The sequence below is a fragment of the Ictidomys tridecemlineatus genome, unplaced genomic scaffold (genome assembly GCF_052094955.1).
Source record: "Ictidomys tridecemlineatus isolate mIctTri1 unplaced genomic scaffold, mIctTri1.hap1 Scaffold_57, whole genome shotgun sequence".
Taxonomy (NCBI): Eukaryota; Metazoa; Chordata; class Mammalia; order Rodentia; family Sciuridae; genus Ictidomys; species Ictidomys tridecemlineatus.
Window position 1 is genome coordinate 1,238,688 of NW_027523832.1, and position 23,190 is coordinate 1,261,877.

A 23,190-nucleotide genomic window follows, 5' to 3' on the forward strand; every position below is an offset into this window, starting at 1 on the left:
GTGAGTTCTAGAAAATTAGAAACTTTTCTTTTTTTCCTGAACTTTTTTTTCCTATGATGGAAACATCATTTTTATTTTTTTAAAAAAAACCCTAAATATATAGTTAGAATATGAAAGCCATTTATTCTTATACCATATTAGATCATAATTTTACCCCCTCCATAAGTTTTACAATTTTGATATGATAAATAGGTGGTTGATTTAAGTTTATAAATTATAATTCATTTGAACTACTAATCTTTCAGTGAAGCAGATGGAGTATCTCCAATAAGGAAAACTTTGAAACATTTTCAATGGATCTAAGGCCACAAAAAATAAGAAAATCAAATTTCCAATATTTACTACTTTAAAACAGCATTTTTTTGACATAAACTCTTATATATTTTATGCCAGTTCACTTTGAAAGTGAGAGAGAACACTAATAACAGAAATATGCTAGTTTATATATATATATATATATATATATACACACACACACACACACACACACACATATATTTTAATTACAAAGATAGCTCATCAAAATGTAAAACAGATTAATTAGATCCAGAGTCATCATTAAGTTACATGCCACTAAGTAGACAAATGTATTAGCATACTTAAAAGACACACTGCCTGAGTTTTGTCCTGCTTTATATACCAAAATGCAAAAAAAAAAAAAAAAAAAAAAAAAACCCTGTGACAAAACTGGTGTAATCCAAGTAAAACCTGACCCTTATAGCTGCCAGGATTATAGAAATATTAATTTCTTAGATTTTTACAAATGTGCTCTGATTGTTTGGTGCATGCAAGAAATTATCTTTAGGAAAAGTTGGGTAAAGGATTTCTGGTAACTATGTACTAGTTTTGTAAATTTTTAAGAATTTAGCATTATTCTAAGAAGACTTTATTTAAAATGTTTAAGCTTAAAGAAACATACAATAATCAAAGTTAATGGTTTGATGGTGTCTTGATTACCAAACATTCAAATAGTTCGGGGCGCGTGGTAAATTTGCAATTATCTATTTGTATGTCGGTCTATCTATGTACCTACCTGTTTACCTATCCATTCATCCACACATATATTCCATTGCTAAAAGTAACATAGCCAAAAATACTCATGAAAACACTAAAGAATACAGTCCAACTTCTCTGAGGCACTCAGCATTTTTCACCCCATCTTTAAAATATTTGCTTTATATATTCTCTCTGAGTGTATATCTATTTTTATCTATCTGTATACCCATCAATTCTTACATTATTAACCACAGAATTAGAAGTTTCTGCTAACGTTTTAACTTTATTATTGTTTAAATCTCTTTTTACTTAATAACTTTCAAATGAACATTATATTAGGGTAATAAAACAGACATAATATCTTTCAATAGGTGAGGTAATAAAAGTAAGTTTAATAGCTTTCAAAAAGTTCATTAATTTTGTTGCTGAAATTTAGTGCAGTCTATCTTTGTTGGATTAATATTGATTTCATGTTGCTGTTTCCCTGGGGTTATTTATGTAAGCAATAAAGCCTTCAGAAGAATGAGCTATGACTCACCTAGGAGTTTCTGTATCCCTTGTCGCTTCTGAATATTGCTGAGCTCCGTCTGGCAAGGTGGGTCTGTAATGACATTAAAAATGTCACCTTTAGGATTTTAGTCAAACAGAGAATAGGTAACTTCTTTGATATCAATCTTCACTTAGTCTTTACATGCTTTTAGATGACACATTACATATTGGTTGTGTTATATTCCTTACTTATACAGATAAATGTTCATATAGATTGTGTGTCCGGGATGAGAGTTATCACTCTCCCATCATCTTGTTTTTTCTTAGAATGACTGAATTGGATGAAAAAAGAAAAAAGCAAAATAATTATATGATGAAAATATTTCCCATCATGTACTATTAAAGCATCAACTGACTTGGCAATGAAATTCTAACCAATTGATGAAATTTCCCTCATTTAAAAGAGTTGCTAAGATATAGAGAAATAATTTAGCATTATGATCTATGGAAAAGTTGATACTTCTTTTAAGATGTGTCAGAGAAACTCATAAATTCTAATATTGAATAATGTTAATAATGTACCTTGGTCTTTCTATTGTCACCCAGATGCTCCAAATATATGTGAAATTTAGAGAGAGGAACAAATTTTTACTCCTCACACTTCAGATAGAGCCCTAATATCCAGAGTATACAAAGAACTCAAAAAATTAGACAGTAAGATAACAAATAACACAATCAACAAGTGGGCCAAGGATCTGAACAGACACTTCTCAGAGGAGGACATACAATCAATCAACAAGTACATGAAAAAATGCTCACCATCTCTAGCAGTCAGAGAAATACAAATCAAAACCACCCTAAGATATCATCTCACTCCAGTAAGATTGGCAGCCACTATGAAGTCAAACAACAACAAGTGCTGCCGAGGATGTGGAGAAAAGGGTACTCTTGTACATTGCTGGTGGGACTGCAAATTGGTGCGGCCAATTTGGAAAGCAGTTTGGAGATTCCTGGGAAAGCTGGGAATGGAATCACCATTTGACCCTGCTATTGCCCTTCTCGGGCTAGAGCATGCTACAGGGATGCTGCCACATCGATGTTCATAGCAGCACAATTCACAATAGCTAGACTGTGGAACCAACCCAGATGCCCTTCAATAGATGAATGGATAAAAAAAAAAAATGTGGCATCTATACACAATGGAGTACTATGCAGCAATAAAAAATGACAAAATCATAGAATTTGCAGGGAAATGGATGGCACTAGAGCAGATTATGCTTACTGAAGCTAGTCAATCCCTAAAAAACAAATACCAAATATCTTCTTTGATATAATGAGAACAACTATGAACAGAGCAAGGAGGAAGAGCAGGAAGAAAAGACTAACATTAAACAGAGTCATGAGATGGGAGGGAAAGGAAGAGTAAAGGGAAATTGCATGGAAATGAAGGGAGACCCTCATTGCTATACAAAATTAGATATAAGAGGTTGTGAGGGGAATGGGAAAATAAACAAGGAGAGTAATGAATTACAGTAGATGAGGTAGAGAGAGAAGATGGGAGGGGAGGGGAGAGGGGATAGTAGGGGATAGGAAAGGTAACAGAATACAACAATTACTAATTGGGCATTATGTAAAATTGTGGATGTGTAACCGACGTGATTCTGCAATCTGCATTTGGGGTAAAATTGGGAGTTCATAACCCACTTCAATCTAATGTATGAAATATGATATGTCAAGAGCTTTGTAATGTTGTGAACAACAAATAAAAAATTAAAAATTAAAAAAAAACCAGAGCTCTTAACATCTTGAATATTGTTTTTTAATGTATAACCAAAGTGATTTTTATTGTTGGTTTGTCTTATTTTGTTACATTTGTCATATATTGCAAAGGAAATAATTTTCTTTGTTAAAGCAGTATTTTTAAACCCATTTTTTTGTGGTATCAAACAATATATTTAGCTACATTTCTAGCATTTTCAAGAGTGTCAGATAGCCTTGTCTCTTTTACAAATACATAGGCATAACAGAATACAACTGTGGATTGGTTGAGATAATATCAAAACAACAATTCTACCCACACATTTAACAAATTAATTCAAAATAACAGACATGGTGCTCTTGAATTTCAACTATTTTCTAAATTGTCTCCTTTCAGACTCTCAGGAAAGAAACTAATTCAACAGAAAATATTAAACTGAAACATTAACATGAATGAACTTTATATCCATCATTTTATTTACAAAATACACTTGTATATATGTATATAAAAATTCTTCTGTGGCGAACTTTAGATCTCATGATCATACTTCATTTTAAATATTTTGCCTCAACATAATTGTACTTTTATATTTTTCATAAAAGTATAAATGCTGGGCATCTGTGGTAAGCTAGTCATGCTTCTCAACACTAGAGATTCATCAGTGAACCTATAGTCTTGCAGTTAATATTCTAGTTTGAAGTACAGACAATAAGTCTATTTCCATTTCACACTACAATGTAGTTGATGCTCCAATAGAATAAATCCAACAGATTTTTTTCCCTAGATTTAATTTAAATAGAACAAGATATTTTGAATCCAATTAAAACTCCTTAATACTAATCCAAAATCCTAAGGGAGAATTTTCAATTAAAAAAATTAACTACCCTAATATTTTGTTCTTCTTTAAGTTGATTCTGATTAATAGGCATGAAACCATGCTAAGGTGAGACATCAAGCAACCTTATTCCAGTGTTATTTTGGAAAAGACACATGCAAGTCAAAAACTGCAGGATATTCAGGATCACAACAAATTAAAAATTAACACTGATGAAAATAGTAGAAAAGAAAAAAATATCAATTGATTCTGATATATCACAAACCTAATAGATAATGTTATAAATGCTTTCTTATTTTTATAGACAGCACAAACATTTACATATGCTGCATAATACCATTTAGAGAATTAAGCTTAAAATAAACATAAAACATCTTAATATTGATCAAAATGATATGCAGTCTAAGGCAAACCGTGTTTCTGCAAATCATTTAATAAAATAATATCCAAGAATCCATAACCAAGAATATCCTAATTAATAAGTAAGACAAATATTAAGAGGGTATGCATTTTTATATTAACCTAAAGAAGATATGAAAATAACTCATAAACATTGATCCTGTTTAATTAAAGCAGTGGCTCATTTAAAGCCAGTTTAGAAGATTGCAAAAATAAACAACTGATTCATAACAAATATTTTGATGAATTGTTTATATGAAATCAATGCCTCAGCTACATGCAGGTCATTCAGGACCTTGTACACAGATCACTTTTTAGATGCCTAATAACAGAAGAAAACATGTAGAACCAAACCAAACCAAACAGAACCTCTAAAGAAAGTGAGTTTATTTTGCCTGTTTTATACTCACACATTTACACACCTGATTAGTCCATTTTTTTTCTTGCAGTTAAGAAAAAATGACTGAACTGACTCACATTTATTTCTCTTATCTCTTGTTCACAACTGGACTGTATCACAGGTTTTTCAATTGAAATAAAAGGAAAAAACATAAGTCTATCATATTTAAGTGCATGAAGATGTAAATAGCTGATGATGATGTGAATTCCCTGCAGGTTATTCTTTTCAACATTGTTTTAAACATCATAGTTGACACTGAGGTAAATATAATGGAAGAAGACATTTTTATTCCTTCTAGTACACATTTTTTATACTAAACATTATTAGCTTTTTACTCATCTTTAAAATATTTTATGAATTATAGCTTGACTTCATAAAATCTTTATCGATATTTGAGTCAATTTACACCTCAAAGAGAGCATCTTAAGCATTAACTCTCTACAGTATATATGTCATCCCTCCTGGGGCAAGGCAATTTGAAAAAGTCTTTCTGTATGATGATTGTTTTCTCTGCTCAGTTGTGTATGATTTGTTCTATCTTTGTGGAATTTCTCTGTGTCCTTATACTAATCTTAGCTAGCAAAATTAGGATAAATCAGTACATAATAAAACATGATTTAAAGTGACATAGTAAAAGCTGTAGGTGAAAAATCTAGTTGAAAACAATAAGAAAAAAATAATAAACTTATATAATTATACCCATATTCACTTAGTTCAAAGGCATCCTTTAGGATTTATTTTTAATATACTTGTAATGATAAGTCACCTTCTTGATATTTAGAAGCATAAACAAACACACACTTGGGTTTAGAGTCTTGCCATGTTATGCATTTCTCGCTTATTGAATGCAGTTTAATATATTCATCCTATAGGATATCTGTGAAGGTTACATGTGATACAAATTCAAATCAAGAACTTTTCTGTCACTTATTAGGTTGGCACTGTTAATTTTTTTCAAGTCTTTAAAATAGGTTAGTAAAATTAGTCTTACTGAAGTTTGTAAGACATACTTCCAAAATCATCTTTTTTTCCAGTTTTGTTTATCCAAATAAATTACCTAGCTTATAATATGCTTATATAACAAAAAAGTATCATAAATAGTGCTTGCATCATAGGATCAGTCTGAAGATAAAATGAATTAAGTCATGGTATCTGGAACACAGTAAATACTAAATAATTGCAATTTGTATTGCTACATGTAGAAGTGTGGTATTCAAAATCACATTAAGATATGAAAAAATTAATTCCAAACTTGAAAGGCTTAGTGTTAGATTTAACAAGAATTTCTTAATTGTTAATAAGTATATTGTGTACTTTTGCTATATGTACTGTACATTGAATGGTACATATATTAAATACACACAGTGATCCAATAGCTGTGTACTTTTTCTCTTGCATTAAAGATAAAGATTTTCAGAAATCACTGGCACTAACACCCATGTCCCCTCTACTTCCTTGGCATATGAGGCAACATTCTTTTTTTTTCCCTAATCAGGTTGAGGTCTTACAATAGTTTTGACCAACTGTCAGCTGAAGTAACTTGTGTGTTGACTGGAAGGGCAGATCACAACCACCAGTTTATATACAGTTGGGATTAGTGACAAGCTGTGTGTTTAACCTGCCTTCCCAGTTCCACTGTCATTTCATATAGTCATGCTACTTCTATATTTAAAATTGCTACCATTACATAAACCTTATTCCTTATTCTTATGTAACATACAATGTATTTTGAAAGTCAAATTTCTCCAAAGTGAAGCACTGGCACTAGTTAATCTACTTATTTTGGGGTGGGGGTGGTGCTAGGGATTGAATGTAGTGCCTTATGCATGCAAGGCAAGCACTCTACAAACTGAGCTATATCCCCAAACCCCAATATACTTATTAATGGAAGGAATTTACATAGCAGTACAGGAACAGCAGTTTCTAGAGCCAAATCATTGAACTCAGTCTTGTATTGCTTTCTGACATTGTACAAACTCTCAACTTACTTTACTTCAATTTGTTCATATAAAAAATAAAAATAGCATTAAGTTTTAATTTATAACTTCACAGTGGAGGTTCAAAGAGAATCCTAATAAAATATCAAACTCAAAAACTTAGCTATATTATTAAAAAAAACTAAGAAAAAAAGAGTATGCATAGTGGTAAAAACCTTTGGCATACAGTTTGACTCCTGGGTCTTGATATTGGCTGTGGCTCACAGACATTAGGCAAGTTACTTCTCATCTTTGTGGATCAGTTGTTTCATCAGTAAAAGAGATAAGATATTAATTCCTATCTCACTGTAAGACTATGGGAATTAACACACGCACACACACACAGACATGCACACACACACACAAAACACTTAAACAGTACCTGGCTACTTAATAAGCACTAACTAATAGTAACTATTAAGAAAAGAAGAAGAAAAGAAAAATCTATGAACCACTTTACATAGAATCATCACATTTTTCTTTTCAAATGAGAATACAGAGAGTATTATCTTGGTTTCATTATAGGAAAACTATTCCAGGTAAATTAGATGACCTCTAAAAGTCACCAGGGACATCAATGTAGAAACCAAAGTACAAACTCAGCACCAACTCACTCACTCCTTTCCTTCCTTCCTTCCTTCCTTCCTTCCTTCCTTCCTTCCTTCCTTCCATCCTTCCTCCCCCTCTTTCTTTATTTTGTATGTGTGATTTGGGGGATGGAACCTAGGGCCTCACCACTAGAACACAAGCACTCTAGTGTTGAGATGCACCCCCAGGCATCTCAGTACTGTATCATGTTAACTATCTTTTATTCTCTCACAAAAGTTCTCCCTTAAAAATGTACTTTTTATTGAAGGGATAAACTTTCAGACATTGATTATCTACAGTTTAAGATATCCTTTCCAAAAGAATAGGTGTTTATAAAAATTTCTTAATATAATCTTTCTATATCAGTAATTCTTGGTGTGTTTTCGATTGGGTTGTCAAATAATTCTAACTTTCATGAGAGTTTTTAGCCCCTTTGAAGGTAAGATTTATAAATGCCTGCATTGAAATAAAAACAATAATTAGATTCTGTAAATCTGTTTCAGAATTTAGCAGAGGTTGCACTAAAGTGTTATTTTGAATTTAGACTAAAAATCATAAATTTTGTGGAAAGCTTTAAAAATAAGATTTTGTGGGAGGAGAAAAAAGTAGAGGTAGAACCAATAGGGGACAGACAGATGATGAGAATGATGGAACATTAGGTTAAGGGGATTATTCTATAAAATGGGGCTATGATGTTCTGACCTCCACATGTTGTCTTTTGCAAGAAGCAAGTTACCTGCAGCTCTGTCTGTCTTAAATAGACAGGATATATCACATTCCTCAACAAACTACTTGTTATCTGCAGGAGAAATGTAAGCTCCAAATATTGTCAATAAGAGGCACCCAAGTTATCCTGGAGGGGGAGACTTTTATGACCCTTTTCATACATCAAATCCCAAAATTCATGAAGATAAGAATAATTCCTCCTAACCATAAACTCTGTAAGGATTTATAGTTAACAATCCAATTAGAACTGGTCAGCATGAGTCAAAGTGACCTAGAGAGCTCATGGTAGTGGGAATTTGAGTCTGATGTCATCCTGCTGTCAGTCAAAAGGCAAGAGGCAGACCTGGGTAGGACTCTCTGGTAACTTCTCTGGGATCTCCAATAAAATTGGAATGCAGGAGATGCACACTCTCTTCTTTCATGGGGACCCACTCTCTCCATTGAGATTGTCCCCTTTTTCTCTTCTCTGTGCCTTTAATAAATTCATTCCTTTTACTCTGAGCAACATGTCATAAATCTTTCTGACTTGATTGCAAGAATAGGACCTTGAATGGGGGGTTGAAGCAAGGAGTCTTTGCATTGCCTTCATTTCCCAGAGCGCCCCAGCCCTGTAACTGAACTGTGAAAAGTATGGAGCATACACTTTAAATCTTTGAGCAATCTCAAAAAAAAAAAAAAAAGTAAGTCCGTGACATTAATCATTTTACACTTGTAAACAAATTGAAAACTTTTATTTTATCATATGAATAAATATTAGTATGGAATTCTGCCATTATTGTTAAGCTAATTCTGAGTTTAATTTAGCCAGATACAATTTTTTATATGACATGTAAATATTTAACATTTTTTCTCTTTTAGGATAATGCATTCCAGGTGCTCATCATTTTCACTCTAAACAAGAGACACTTTTTCTGAACTAATTTAACCATCTAGAGAAAGACAGATAGGAGATAAGGGGAAAATACCCATTACTGTAGGATAAATTTGTGGAGAAATGAACAGATAAAAACCTTTAAATTGGACCTCACTTTTTTCTTATAAATTAAAATGACATCAATAAATTATATGTATGGTAATGGTAAATTATTTGTCTGGGTTGGTCAAGGCAGCCCTGTAAATCATAGACGGTAGAGGCTATTGGCTTATGAATCAATATATATATTTGAAAGACCTCAGCTTTAATAAGAGGAGTAGTGAGTATCCCTGTCACTCTTGGTTCAATTTCTGAAATGTAATTATTTGAATAAAATGTTGTTTTCATGTGAATCCTTTAGTCTTATATTTCACTGAGGTTCCTTAAAAGGGCCACTATTTGAAATAAAACTGCCTCTTGATTATTTAAAATTAGGTGAAGTACATGAGAATTAATGAGGTTAAGGAGACATCAGGTTAATAACCATATATGCCTGACATTGAATACTTTTAAAATATTCCAGGCTTACAAAGACATTTTAAAATTAATTCACTCAGGCTTCTAGGCAGGTGAGAATGAAATGATCACTTGCCTATGAAAATAATCTGATCATTTACCCAGGATTCTATTTCAAATTAGCTTTACAAGACCTTGCTCTTCTTTTTGTCAACTAAATATTCATTTGTGCTTTGATCCCATTTAAAGGAATAGCAACACATTGGGTATCAAATAAGCCTAGGCAAATATCCCTTAGGAATGTTCAATGGGTACCAAATTATTGTGAACAGTTTCTATTTGTGCCTATGATTATCCCTATTAGGAAGTGACTTTGTAACTGGTCTTAGCTACATAATGATACATTCTCTAGTTTGATGACAGGAACATTTGCAGTTCAAAATTTTGCAAGGTGGAAACACAGCAGATATAGCCATTCGGTTATATTCTTCTCTGCATGGTTATCATGTGAGTCCCTTTTATGCCAGGAAAGACATTGTCATATTTTATCAGCAAAAACAACTTCCCTCTGCCCTTGCAGTGCCTCAGGTGGATTAATTTTAACACTGGACTTTGATGGGTCCATTCAAAGAGCTGTTCATTTAAAACATGGTCTTGGATATGCTGTAAGGGAGATCTGTTAAACATTTATAAATATCACAGCTTCTATTTTAATTCCTCATGCTAATGAGAGAAAATGACAAATAATAAAGCCCAAAATGAAAATTAAATTTATGTAATAGATGTCACACAATATTGCTGTAGTACTTAGTTAAAAATACAGCATCTCTATTAATCCCTTTCAAAAACATTGCTAGGGCATTATCCAAGCCTGCACTATTACAGATGTGACTATCCATGGGTTTCTAATGCTTCAAGCCATATTGTGTTTTTCCCTTCTCTTATATTCATATTTCTGACTTTTGGGGAAACAAATGACATATTAAAGGAGAGAGGTCACAAGTCGGTCCATTTTACACTTGTCAGTGTCCAGACAAGTGTAGCATACATGATGGACCTAGGGAAATTTCACTGAATTTTCATGAGTCTTTCAATCCTAGAAACCCAATAACATATATCTTCAAACAAATAGCCATATAAATGGAACTATCCATGTAAAAATAAACCTCTGAAGAGTATGTCTTAGTAGGGATAAAAACTAAGGAATTGAATGAATAGTGACATCTCATCCCCTAAAGATGAAAAGAAAGCAGTTGAGTCGCTGAGGTCAGAGATGAACAGCAAACAAAAGTAAGGTTGTGACTAACCCAAAAAGTCATGCTCGCTAGACTTAGCACAAATATCTGCACAGCACCAAGAGCTACTGAAATGAAATCAGCCATCTGATCAAGTTACATATTCATAGATTTTTGCCCCCTTTTCAACTTTAGCCAAAACCTTTGTCATAACCTTCCCCAAAATGTATACAAAGTCACCCTTTATGCTGATGTATCATGTCATGTCAATCACACATCTCTCTCTCCTCATGTTTATTCTGTGATTTTAGACACAGTGAAGAACAAACAGAATTGTGAAAACATATTCTTTTTGATAACCACCTTTTCCTGCTAAAACCATATGTGATGGCTACTTTGAGTTTCTTCAGATTTGTTAGCCAGATGGAGTCTTGATATCAGAATCATCAGCAACTCCAATCATTCCTTTGCTTTGTTTTTCCATCAAAAGATAAAACAAATGACTAGAAATTATCCTGTTACATGTTAATTTATATTGTTCAGTCTTCCACATAGATATTTAAAACTGATTGCAAATAATTGTTCTACATCACACTCTCTCCTACTTCTGTAAAACATTGTGATTCATTCTTTTCCTTCTTATTCCATCTATCAAAAAAGTGACTGAAGGTTGTTGCCTCAACTACATTTATTCCCTCTTTTCTATTTCTTTCTCCTTCAAAATGTAAAAACAAAAATACAATTTCCAAAGCATGTATACACACAAGCATGCTCACACCTGTATACCATATCTACACACACTGAGGAGAAAGGAGAAAGAAAATACTCAAACATATATTTTTATAGAAGTGGAGAACTTGCTTGAAAACATCTTTGAGTTCCCATTCTTCCTCCACAGCATTCATAATGAGCAAATATATAGAACATAATTACACTTGGAAAGTTGTTTATCAACTTCAATATGTTAAAAACTAATTATGCTGAAAGTTCTATCAAAGTTGTGCTGGTATTGATGGAGCCTGTAATCATGTCTTCCTTGCATGAGAAGGCCATAAACAAATTACTGCTGCTATGCAAGCACATTAATTTGTGATTATAGGAGGAAGTTTCTTTTTTGACAGGCTGAGTTCACAGTCCAAGCATTAACACCTGTTTAATCACAAAATCATATGCTATCATGTAATTGAGTTCTAAGTTAATTCCTTCATAAAATTAATGAATAAGAGATTGAGTGATTATTTTTATATTCTGAAATAGAGCTCTAGAAGTCAAATCTGATAAATGATCTACCAAACCTACATAACAGTTGTTCTAGTATAATAATGTAAACTGTCTGATTTCTATAACTTCCTAAAGACAAGTGTTTAACTAGAATCTTCAACATACTTAACTACAAAGCAATAATGTTCTTGAATTGTATATTTATAAAGAATGTTTAGCAAATTTATAAAAATGATATTTAATCTATTTTCTTTTGGAAGATGGGAACTCTAGATACGGCAGGCAAAGAGAAAATTTTCAAGTGAACAATGATCAAACTTCAGGTTAGGGCTCATGATGGACATAAACTCTTTCCCAAATCATGCCACCTCTTTTTAGACACAGTTCCTCTGCTCCTCCACAGTATTTCGCAGAGAGTTGCAATTGCACAAAACTTCCAGTACTGAAATTTATTGTCATTTGTTTATCAGTCTCTCAGAACAGTTGCTCAATCTTTAAATCCCAACAATAAACGACCAGTGGATGTAGTTGATGTTAAGAATTTGTTGGGGAATCAGATTGTTAAAAACAGAAAACAAATGACTCAAACTGCAAAAGTGGTGTAGTCTGAGAAAGAGCTAGAACTCAGGATGCAGAAGGTTGACAGGGGACAGACAATTCAACCAATTATAGAAAAACAAGTCTAAAAGGTGCCGGGGCATGGAAACCACCTTAAGGAGGAGATATGTAAAGATGGTTCAGGTTTTGAGAGTCAAAAAAAATGTTACAAGGAACAGAATTTATTAAAATACAAGTGTACTGTAAAGGATAAGAAGTGTTGATGGTCCATTCCATCAGTAGAGTTTTGACAAATGTGACAGAAACTGTAGTAATTACTCTAGGAAACATTAAAACTTAACAAGGTCTAGTCTGAAATGTTCTGACAAACTCCAATATGTCTCAATGCTGTTTCACGGGAAAAATCACCTATCAGTCCCACATGGATGCATTAGCATCCCTTGACAGCTATGATGCTTTCCACTCATTACATAGCTCATGGATAAGAATCTGTTCATCTGTTGCAGGGGAAATCTCTTATCTTTTGAAGCCTAATGAACAAATTGAACTAATATCATTATTTCAATGAAATATTATGTTTTCATATGTATTATTTTCACATGACTTAAGAGCCATCCTACAGCCAAGATACATTCATTCTGAAAGAATATTAACTTGATTCTTGGAGATACAAGTAAAAGAAATCAAATTCAAACTATTACTAGGAAATTATTACATTTTATAAATAGAGGCCCAGAGTGAGCCTCTATTTATAAAATGTAAATGTCTAGGATGGTGCTTCTGCTTTCTTTGAATTTACCTCATGCTAAAGTGAGGCATTATCAGTCCTAGACATCCTCACGGTCACCTTAGTAGTGCAGGAAAGAGAGAACCTTTTCCACTAAATGCTGTTTAAAAAAAGTCAAGAATTAATGCTGACTGGTCCTATTTGAATACCATGCTATTTTTGAAATCATCATTGAGGCCTAGACATTGTAGCATTTGTAGGTGTTATCCCTGAATTAAGGGTCCAACTGTAGGACCATAACTGATTGGCTCATCCATGTAGATGGGAAGTAAGAGATTTTCCAGATTAAGTGATACAGGCCCACATCCTTACATGTGAGGTGGAGTGGAGGTGGTGGCAGAGCAGAGATCCAAAAATAAAGAGATATGTTGTTGTGATTATCAGTTTTCTTTTCAATAACAAATATCAGCAATCACAAACTCAAAGGCAAGAGTTGATTTGGGCTGCCCTTTTGGAGGTTTCAGTCTCTGCTTATTTGGCCTGTGGCAAGGCAGTGTATCCTGATGGAAACACACAGGAGAAGAAGCTTCTCACCTCCTGGCAGCAGGAAACAAAGAGTAGGGGATGAGCAGGCCCCACAATCCACTTCAAGGGCACACCATCGACCTCTAACTTCCCACTAGGCCTCATCTTTTAGTTTCTACTACCTCTATCTGAGGCCAAACTGGAGACTAATTCTTCAAAACATGTACCTTTGATGATCATTAGCAGTTATAAAGACAAAAGTGGATGCTATTTGCATAAAATTTGGGTGTTTAAAGGAAATACATAAGAGATTGTTACAGCTAATTTCTGTCTGCTAGGTTGTCTTGCCTTTCTACAAACACTTCCACATGCAGCCTCCCATCCCTAGACCCTGAACCCTCTTGAATCCTCCTTGCAATTCTTTAAGAACTCCAACTGATTCTGAATTGCCTACCAAATGCTGTGAGAGAGACTGTGAAGAGGTAGACACTTGCACACACAACAGGTGGAGAAACCAGTGTGCCAGTGTAAACTGGTACAAACTTTCTGGTGGCGAATTTTGCAATATCTAACCAAGCTGCATATCCACTTACTGTCTAATCAGAAATACCACTTCTGACAATATTCCCTGCATATACCCACCAAAAATCCAGTAGTACATATACAGAAGATTTTCTTTAATTGCAAAGTATTAGAAACAATCTGCACTTTAATACATAAGGGAGCAACTGAGTGAACTATGTCACATCTTAATAAAGTACTTTGTAGGTATAAAACATGAGGAAGTCTTCTTTAAGGCTATATGAAGTAATTCCTTTGTTATGTTTTTAAGTAAAAAATAAAAGAAAAAAGATGTTTGCATAACTCTTTAACATGATGCTTATGTGAATTAGCCTGGGAAAAGAATAGTAGTTTTATGGTGGGCAAATGTGACAGACACCGTGTTACCCATAAAACCATAGGTAATACACCCAGGAATAATGCCTACCTACATCTTATGTCCCCTAAAATGAACCACAAAGAACAGCATGGTATCAATTCTCTAATCTTCTTGCAAAAATTTATAATTTCAATTTTATCACAAGCAAACAAGACAAAAAGTGTTGGAGGGGTATTCTACAAAATAAAAGACTTGGACTCTTTCAGATTCTCAAGGTCAAAGAAAAAGAAACACCAAGGAACTGTAACAGATTGAAGGAAACTAAAGAAACACAAAACTACATAGAATTGAAGATCTTTAGGGATTCTGGATCAGAGAAGTTCATTAAAAAATTAAAAAGTTTTTAATAACTACAGATTAATTAGTAGTATTTTATTGATGTTAATTTCCTGGATTTGATAAATTTGTTATGGTTCCGCAAAAAGAGAAACTGGACAAAAAATACAAGGGAAATCTTTGCAAATTTTTATAAGTTTCTATAAATATAAATTATTTCAAATTAAATATCTAAAAACAAAAAACAATCTTCAAAAATTAAATATAGAATTGATCACAAATATTTAAGAACTGGCTATAGTCACATGTGGACAGGAATTCTCTTCAAATAACTCAGACTATAAAGTAAATTAGATTTCTATTTGAGCTGCAACAAAGTACCATAAAGTGAGTAGTTTAAACAATAGAAATGCATTATCTGATAGCACTGGAAGCTAGAAATCCAAAAGCAAGGTGTCTGCAGGGTTGATTCCTTCTGAGGTCTTTATTATGAATGAAGAGTCTGCTCCAAGCCTCTTCCTTGTTTCTAGGAATTCTGTGCTCTTTGATAGTATAACTCCTAAGTGTCCCTTTTTCAATAAGGATACTATGTTAGTCAGGGTTCGTCAAAAATATAAAATCAATAGAACATGTAAAGAGGTATAGTGATAGAGAAACAGATTAATCCTGAAAAATTGGTCAACCATTTATGGAGGCTGAGAATTTTCACAACCTACTCTCTGCAAGCTAGAGACCCAGGGAAACTAGTGGTTTAATTTAGTCAGACTAAAAAACTCAAGAATCAGACAAGCCAGAAAGCCTGAGAACCAGGGGAGCCAATGTTATGAATCTGAGTCCTAAAACAGGAGTAGACAAAATGGCTCAGCTCTATGGTGAAGGAGAACAGGGGCAAATTCCTTTTTTATCTTTTGTTCTGTTCAGGTCTTCAACTTATTGGAGGAATTCATGCATATTAAGTGGGACTATCTGTTCTACTGGGTCCAGCAAATCATAGGCAAATTTTTTCCAGAAACACCCACACAAAAATATCCAGAAATAATATTTATCTAGGCATCCTATAGCCCAGTCAAATAATGCATAAAATATTCATCAGAAACACTGATTATATTACTTAGGGCCACACCTGATGTCTGTATGACCTTATTTTAACTAATTATATTTGCAGGGGTCCTATTCCCAAAGACCATGTTACGACGAAGTACGAGGTCTTCAGAATACAATATATCTTTTTTTTTTTTTCAAATGTAAAAGTCAGAGTTTTTTATTTAGTTATTCATTAGGCACTTCATGCCTCACATGAACTTTTCTAATGTTCTCAAATACCCACAGAGTAGATTTTATTTATGCATAGTTTGGATGAACATAGTGATTATACATCAACATATTAATATACATTTATTTTAAATTACATTCATGAAAGCTCAAATTGTTTACCTGAAGTTTCCCCTTGGATATCTTAATATTAGTGCATATTAATTATACAGAATTGAGAGTCATCTTGTGTCATGGTTGTCTATGAATATAATATATTTTTATTATTTCCACCCTTACCCTCCAATCTTCCCCATGATTCCATTCCTCTTCATTAATATGTCCTGAAAGTTACTTTAAACTTAGGGTATCTCAAGTCAAATTTGGGATCTTCTCCAAAGGAGTTGGGCTTTTCCCGTCCTCCCTAGCTGGTGAATGACACCCACTTGTGAATTAGAAGGTAGATGCTCCAGAGTGGTCCTTGATACCTTAATCCCCCACATCTTGATGTTCAACCCATTTGCTACTCATTTCACCTTCCTCCCAGTAACTAGCTGATGTTCAAGCTGCAATCACCTCTCTCCCAGGCCATCACTACAGGGTCTCATCATATCTACTCATTCCCCAACTGGTTTTTCTTTTATTTAAAATTTCTTTCTTAATAAGAGTTTTAATATTTTTAATTATAAAATTCTAATTTAAAATTCTGAAACTTTAAAATTATATAGCAATATAGGATATTCTAGAAATGTGTTAAATAAACATTATTCACTATTCTACCCAAACACATCATTCATTCTAACTTACATCTCTTTTAGTTTCCATCCTTATGGGAAATAGAGCTTGGATATTAGTAAACAGGGCTCATTTTTTTACTTTCTATAACACTATGTAATGTTCAATACTGCAACATCGGTTTCATTGGTATTACTTTTTTTCATTTTTTAAATTTCAACTTGTTACATATGACAATGGAAGGCATTGCAGTTCATGAGACACACATAGAGCACAATTTTTCCATTTTGTTTTTCTTCACCTTCCGTCACAGAAAACTCTTCTTAAAGGCAAAAAGCCATTCTTAAAATTCTTCAGTACTTCCTACCATTCTTAAGTTAAAGACCATATCCTGGAGTGTACTACCAGAACCTACATGGTTAGACCTTCCCTACAAGTCCGTTTTTTTTTTCTTTTTCTTTTTTATTGGGGGAGTACTCTGAGAAGGGTGAATGATGAAGAAAGACAGCATAATTTGAACCATAAGACAAACACATCTCTGATCCAAAATACATCCTACCATTAACTCTCTAGCCAAGAAAGATATTAACAGAGAAGGTTAAGGTCATTTCGTAATTGTGTGCAAAAATTCCAGAAATGGTAAAAATAAAGTCTGATAGTGTATTTTACCATATGATTATTTTTTTTATACTGAGAAATTTCTCCACTTTCCCAGCAAAGAAAATGTGCAATTATAGTAATTTTGAGCACTAAATCATGAGTCCTGGCTTCATGATCTCTCTCCCCGACTTATCAACTGTGTGATCCAACTCCTTGAATTATTTAAAACAATAATTTTCTTTAACATAGGTAATACGAGGTGAGTTTCTGTCACTTGCAGATAAGCATCTTGGAAGACAAGAAGAATCACTGTTTTGTTCTTTCAAATAGTAAATATCTGGACATGTTTTATTATATGTTAATGTATGTATAAAGCTGTTCCCATGGAAGTTCTCTGAACTTTCCAAGGATACAGAAAGAAGATGATCAGAAAAAAAAGATAAAATAATTTTAAATATATTAAAAGGGCATTTTAAAATAACAAGGCAATAATCTATAAATTGAGTAGGATGATTAGTAAGTTTTCTGGGGGAAAATGTAAAAGTCATTTCTTACCTCACATATACATGGCATTAAAATTTTAATAACATAAAATGTAAAACTACTTTTACTTCTACATTTGGTTGTACCAGTTATGCTATAAGTAGTTTTATCCAAGAAACTCCAAATGACTTAATGAACAGATTATGACTCCTATTCCTTCTAGTACCCTTGATCTATTGACTCTGGTTCCTGATACAAATTTCAGAGCTTTTATAAAGCACATTGATAACTATGAGGATTTAGAGAACTTCATAAAGTAGATTTTCATTAATTTATCAGTTAGTAAGAAGAAAAGGTACTGGTACTTAGAACCTAATTTACCAAAACTTTACTCTGGATACAGTGGCTGCACTCTGCTTTCAGGATTATCTGGATTAAAATGTAGCAATTAAAGTAGCTATTTTTGTCCTTAAAACTGCCTTAACCAATATCCCTTCAACTGTGGATGCTATTGATGGCCACTTTCATGTTTTATTTCCTTTGAAAACTAAAAGCACCTGAAAATGCTGAGCATGTTCCACCTAGAATACTGGAAGTCTGAGAATCAATATGACAATCCTCTTTTTGTTTTTAATCTTCAAATTTTCTGTGATTAGGTGCTCCATAAATTTTGTTAGAGTTTTCTAGAGTTGCTCCTCTCTTATATTGTAGAGAATATGATTAAATGCATGAATGGCATGAGCACTTTCTTATCCCTACTCTTCAAGACCCAGGGGAAAGGATATGAAGATTTTGTTGGTCATCACTCTTCTTATAATTTTTCAAGCTTAGAGTCTATCATTTTTCATCGTGATTCAATGATCATATAGGGAAATTAATAATGACCATATGTCACAGAAATGGCAATGAGAGTAATTTGCTGTAAAAACAAAAGTTACCATGACCTTTTTTCAAAGTCTTAATTTGTCTCAGCTGAATAATTTCATCTATATACTAAAATACTTGCAATTGTATCAAAGGTAAATTACTTTGATTTATTCATGAGGCAGTGAGTAATATGGAAGCAACCAAAGAAAACAATGGCTTTCTTCTGTTCCTTAATGCTGTTCACCAGGCTTGGGTGACTGCCACTTAGCAGACCACAGACCATGGTTCTCCTAGTCCCAACTTCCATGGAAAGTTGCTTCAGACAGTTGCAGCTATTCTTATTAAAATATGTACCTGATTGCCCTCTCAGTATGGATCATTTAATTATTTTCAATCACCTCCAAACCCTTGAGATGGCCCCTCCAATCCACTCAACTCTCTGTCTCCATACTGTTTGTTTTGTTAGCCAGAATAAAATGTGCTCTTATTTCCTGCTGTGTCTTGGCACTTTTTGAATAGCTCCTTCTTTCTCTGCCTACATTATTCCAGCTCATCTCATGCAAGTGGAAACAGGATTCAATTCACCCATATTTGATGCTCCTCCTCAGGGTACCTATTCTAGTAAGAGCCTGCTTACCTCAGAAGACAGTCTGTGGCTTGCTTCACCTAATGGTATGTATGCAGAAGTCTCATGAAGATTAGTCGTTAGTGTATGTGTTCCATCATCCTTTAATCCAGATAGAAACTGCTCCATCAGTTTGTACCCAAGTGAAGATGACACAGAGCAGAATTGCAACTGACCTGCGATAGGGAACATAGAAGTTTTTATATTGCTAAGTAATTTCTAGGCATTGCAGTACAGAAAAGCCCTGCCCTCAGGAGTATAATGGGTCATTAAAAGAGAGACAACAGGCTAATTTAATAAACAATCAAAATATAATGTGATTGTTGCAAAGACAGAAAATCACAAAAAAATCCAAAAGTAAAAAATAAAAATCTCAAGAATTGGTTAATATTTATTCAAGTACAAAGAGCAAGACAGGCAGGTTAGGTAGAGGAAATACCTTGCACATGCATGAAGGCAAGAATCCAGGGGGAGCTTGGGAAAGGGGATGCAAGAATATGGTCAGTGAGCTGGACTCAATGTAGTGAGTGGTGAGGATGAGCATGGAGAAGCAGTAAGGTGGGATCCCAGGGAACTGATGTGCTCCATGAGCAGATTGAGCTTTATTACAAGATAGAAAAGCATTGTAAAAAGCAATTCAATGATACAAGACCAAACTTGTGATATGGAAGTTAAAATATATGGGTTCACAGAGGAGAGATGGAAATGGTGAGGGTGATAAAATGAATGCATGATAAAATGAGTGACAAAGATTTAGCAATGGTGGCTTTGTATTAAAAAGATGAGCTGGAGCAAGGTTACTTTTTTTCTTATGAAGCTGGGAAGTTAAAGGAAATTCCTCAATTTCAGATGATGTGAGATGGTGATTATAACTGAACCGGCAACAGATCTCAACGAGGACTGTAGAAAAATGGACATCTGTCAGATGGGGAGAAACTAGTCATGGCTCAATGAAGATGAGGGATTCATATCAAGTATGGAGCATTAGAGTGGAAATTCACACACCTGCTCTATATACCCCTTCATCAGCCTTAGTTCTTGCTTCAACTCCCAGGAGCTCCATGTCTACCATGATTTCTCTACTTGACTTCAAGTATCACATCCATCTCCTATGTTGTTTCCCATGTGCCTCTAAAGAAATCTACCCATTCTGCAACCTGAGACTGTTTCTGCTCTCAGTAAACAAAGGATCTTGAAACAGGTGTTAGATTGATAAATATGTTATCAATAACCCAAATAAACTTCCTATAGGCAATGATACAGGAGGAACTATGGACTCTGGAATAGAGACTGATATTGAGGATAAAATGAGGTTTAAAGAGCAGGAATATTTTAAAAGATTGCACATTCTAAAATAAATATATTTCCATCTACTAAGATATTAATCACCCTGTCCCTGTATTTCAGTATAGAGAAAAAAAATTCAAATTGCACATCTTGACAAAACACCTTGGGATATTTTCAGATGAAGGATGTGTACATCTTTCAGGTAGGATGTGGGAAGTGGGGATGCAGTTCAGTAGTAGAGTTTTTTCCTGGGAAGCAAGAGTCTCTGGGACTGATCCATAACACGGGGGGGAAAGGTTTCCACCTTTTCAGTTTCAAAATGATAACTTTCTTTTGAACATTTTGATTTATGTAGCATTTGGAATTTTTTGCAAAATAGTTAAATTAAACTTTTTAATTTTAGTTCTTCAATTCCCCCATCCCAGTATATGTCATAAACATCTATAACTGTGGATATATTTATTGATTCAAAATCATTCACATGTTCATTATTCCATTTAATCATCAACTCTCTTTCCAGTTACAAATTTAGTGACATCATGGTGGATATCATAACAAATCTCAGTCTAGCACTTTGTTTTTCCCTACTGAAAGCCAGTTGTAAATCAATCATTTACCAGTGTTCCACAGTGAAGGCATTGACTTTTACTGAGTACTGCTTTGTACAGATGCTAAAAATGACTATTATTCCTGTCTTGAAAATGAACAAGGCTCAGTGGGTATTCATTGTTTAAGAATAAAGAACCCAAATCTATAGTAGTAACAAAAAGACATTTCCAGTCTTTTCTTTACTCTTTTACCCACACTTCCACTGGATTAAAAAAAAAACAAGATATGTAGAAAGGGACAATAGTTGTTCCTGGAAAGGAGACTGAAATAATATCCATGTGAAGCAACCTAGATGCCCTTCAATAGATGAATGGATAAAGAAACTCTGGTATACATACATGAACATCCTAAGAATGCAACTCTAAAAAGGTAAAGTATAATTATACAAATAGGGACTATATCAAAATGAGTTTTTTGTGGCTCAGTGGTAGAGCACTTGCCTAGTATGTGTGAGGAACCGGGTTTAATTCTCAGTACCGCATATAAACAAAATAAAATAAACAGTCCATTAACAACCTAAAAAAAATTTTTAAAATGGATTTTATAACTAAAACAACCAATAAGTGAAAATTAATAAAATGAAACATTTCCTCGGTTCCTTTAAACATTTTAATAACACTCAAATCAACATCAAATGAATGGAAAGAAAAAAGGGCTTTTAAGAGTGGGTATACTCTCTCCCACTTTTCTGCCAAATGATGACTCAACTATTGGGACAGACTTTTTCTGGCTTCTTACCTCCAGAACTGTGGGAAATAATTTTATATTCTTTATAAATCTCATAATTTTTACTATTAGAAATTAAAATTAACAAATTTCAATATTAGACTAATTATCTAAAATATAACAATACCTTTGAAACCGGAGTTCGAAGACGAAGCTCCATGGCTTCTGCTGGCAGGTAGGGCGCTGCCCGCGAGGGGCAGGGAGGCCTGGGCAGCAGAGAGGAGTCCTAGCTCTTCATGGCGGGCCATTCCACGCAGGGCTGCAGCAGACCCCAGCAGATCCTCAACCATTTCTTCTTCTTTCGGCAGCCTCTACGAAGTCGAGGAACCATCTCCGGGAAACAAAGCAGGCTGGAACTTCCTCGGGACTCCGGCGAGGCGAGGCCCCGGCGAGGCCCCGGCGAGGCCCCGGCGAGGCCCCGGCGAGGCTCCGGCGAGGCTCCGGCGAGGCTCCGGCGAGGCGAGGCGAAGCGAGACTCCAGTGAGGCGAAGCGAGGCTCCAGCAAGGCTCCAGCGAGGCCCCGGCGAGGCGAGGCCCTGGCGAGGCAAGGCTCCGGCGAGGCTCAGGCTCCGGCTCCAGCGAGGCAAGGCGAGGCAAAGCGAGGCTCTGGTGAGGTGAGGCCCCGGCGAGGCTCGGCCCCAGCGAGGCGAGGCTCCGGCGAGGCGAAGCGAGGCCCCGGCGAGGCCCCGGCTCCGGCTCCGGCTCGGTAAAGCGAGGCTCCGGTGAGGCGAGGCTCCGGCGAGGTGAGGCGAGGCGAGGCTCCGGCGAGGCGAGGCGAGGCTCCGGCGAGGCGAGGCGAGGCGAGGCTCAGGCGAGGCGAGGCGAGGCGAGGCTCAGGCGAGGCGAGGCGAGGCTCCGGCGAGGCGAGGCGAGGCGAGGCTCCGGCGAGGCGAGGCGAGGCTCCGGCGAGGCGAAGCGAGGCGAAGCGAGGCTCAGGCTCCGGAGAGGCGAAGCGAGGCGAAGCGAGGCTCAGGCTCCGGGGAGGCTC

At 35.0% G+C, this 23,190-nt stretch overlaps 1 protein-coding gene across 1 annotated transcript; it reads right to left on the minus strand.

The window, feature by feature from the left end:
* Window positions 1-1,351: 1,351 nt before the first annotated feature.
* LOC144374063 (uncharacterized) lies at window positions 1,352-22,849 on the minus strand. Its single transcript, XM_078037020.1, has 3 exons — window positions 22,330-22,849; window positions 19,593-19,756; window positions 1,352-1,597 (listed from the first exon to the last, which is right to left on the minus strand). Exons 1-3 carry the CDS (start codon window positions 22,490-22,492, stop codon window positions 1,535-1,537), a joined length of 390 nt encoding a protein of 129 aa, XP_077893146.1. The 5' UTR covers window positions 22,493-22,849; the 3' UTR covers window positions 1,352-1,534.
* Window positions 22,850-23,190: the final 341 nt, after the last annotated feature.

What these genes read in the sequence shown, in the direction of transcription:
- LOC144374063 (XM_078037020.1), bottom strand. Translation starts at nt 22,492, where the DNA reads ATGGTTGAGGATCTGCTGGGGTCTGCTGCAGCCCTGCGTGGAATGGCC. An exon ending in TTCGAACTCCGGTTTCAAAG is followed by an intron (nt 19,757 to 22,329) that starts GTATTGTTATAT and finishes TCCCTATCGCAG; the next exon opens with GTCAGTTGCAATTCTGCTCT. An exon ending in GCCACAGACTGTCTTCTGAG is followed by an intron (nt 1,598 to 19,592) that starts GTAAGCAGGCTC and finishes ATGTCATTACAG; the next exon opens with ACCCACCTTGCCAGACGGAG.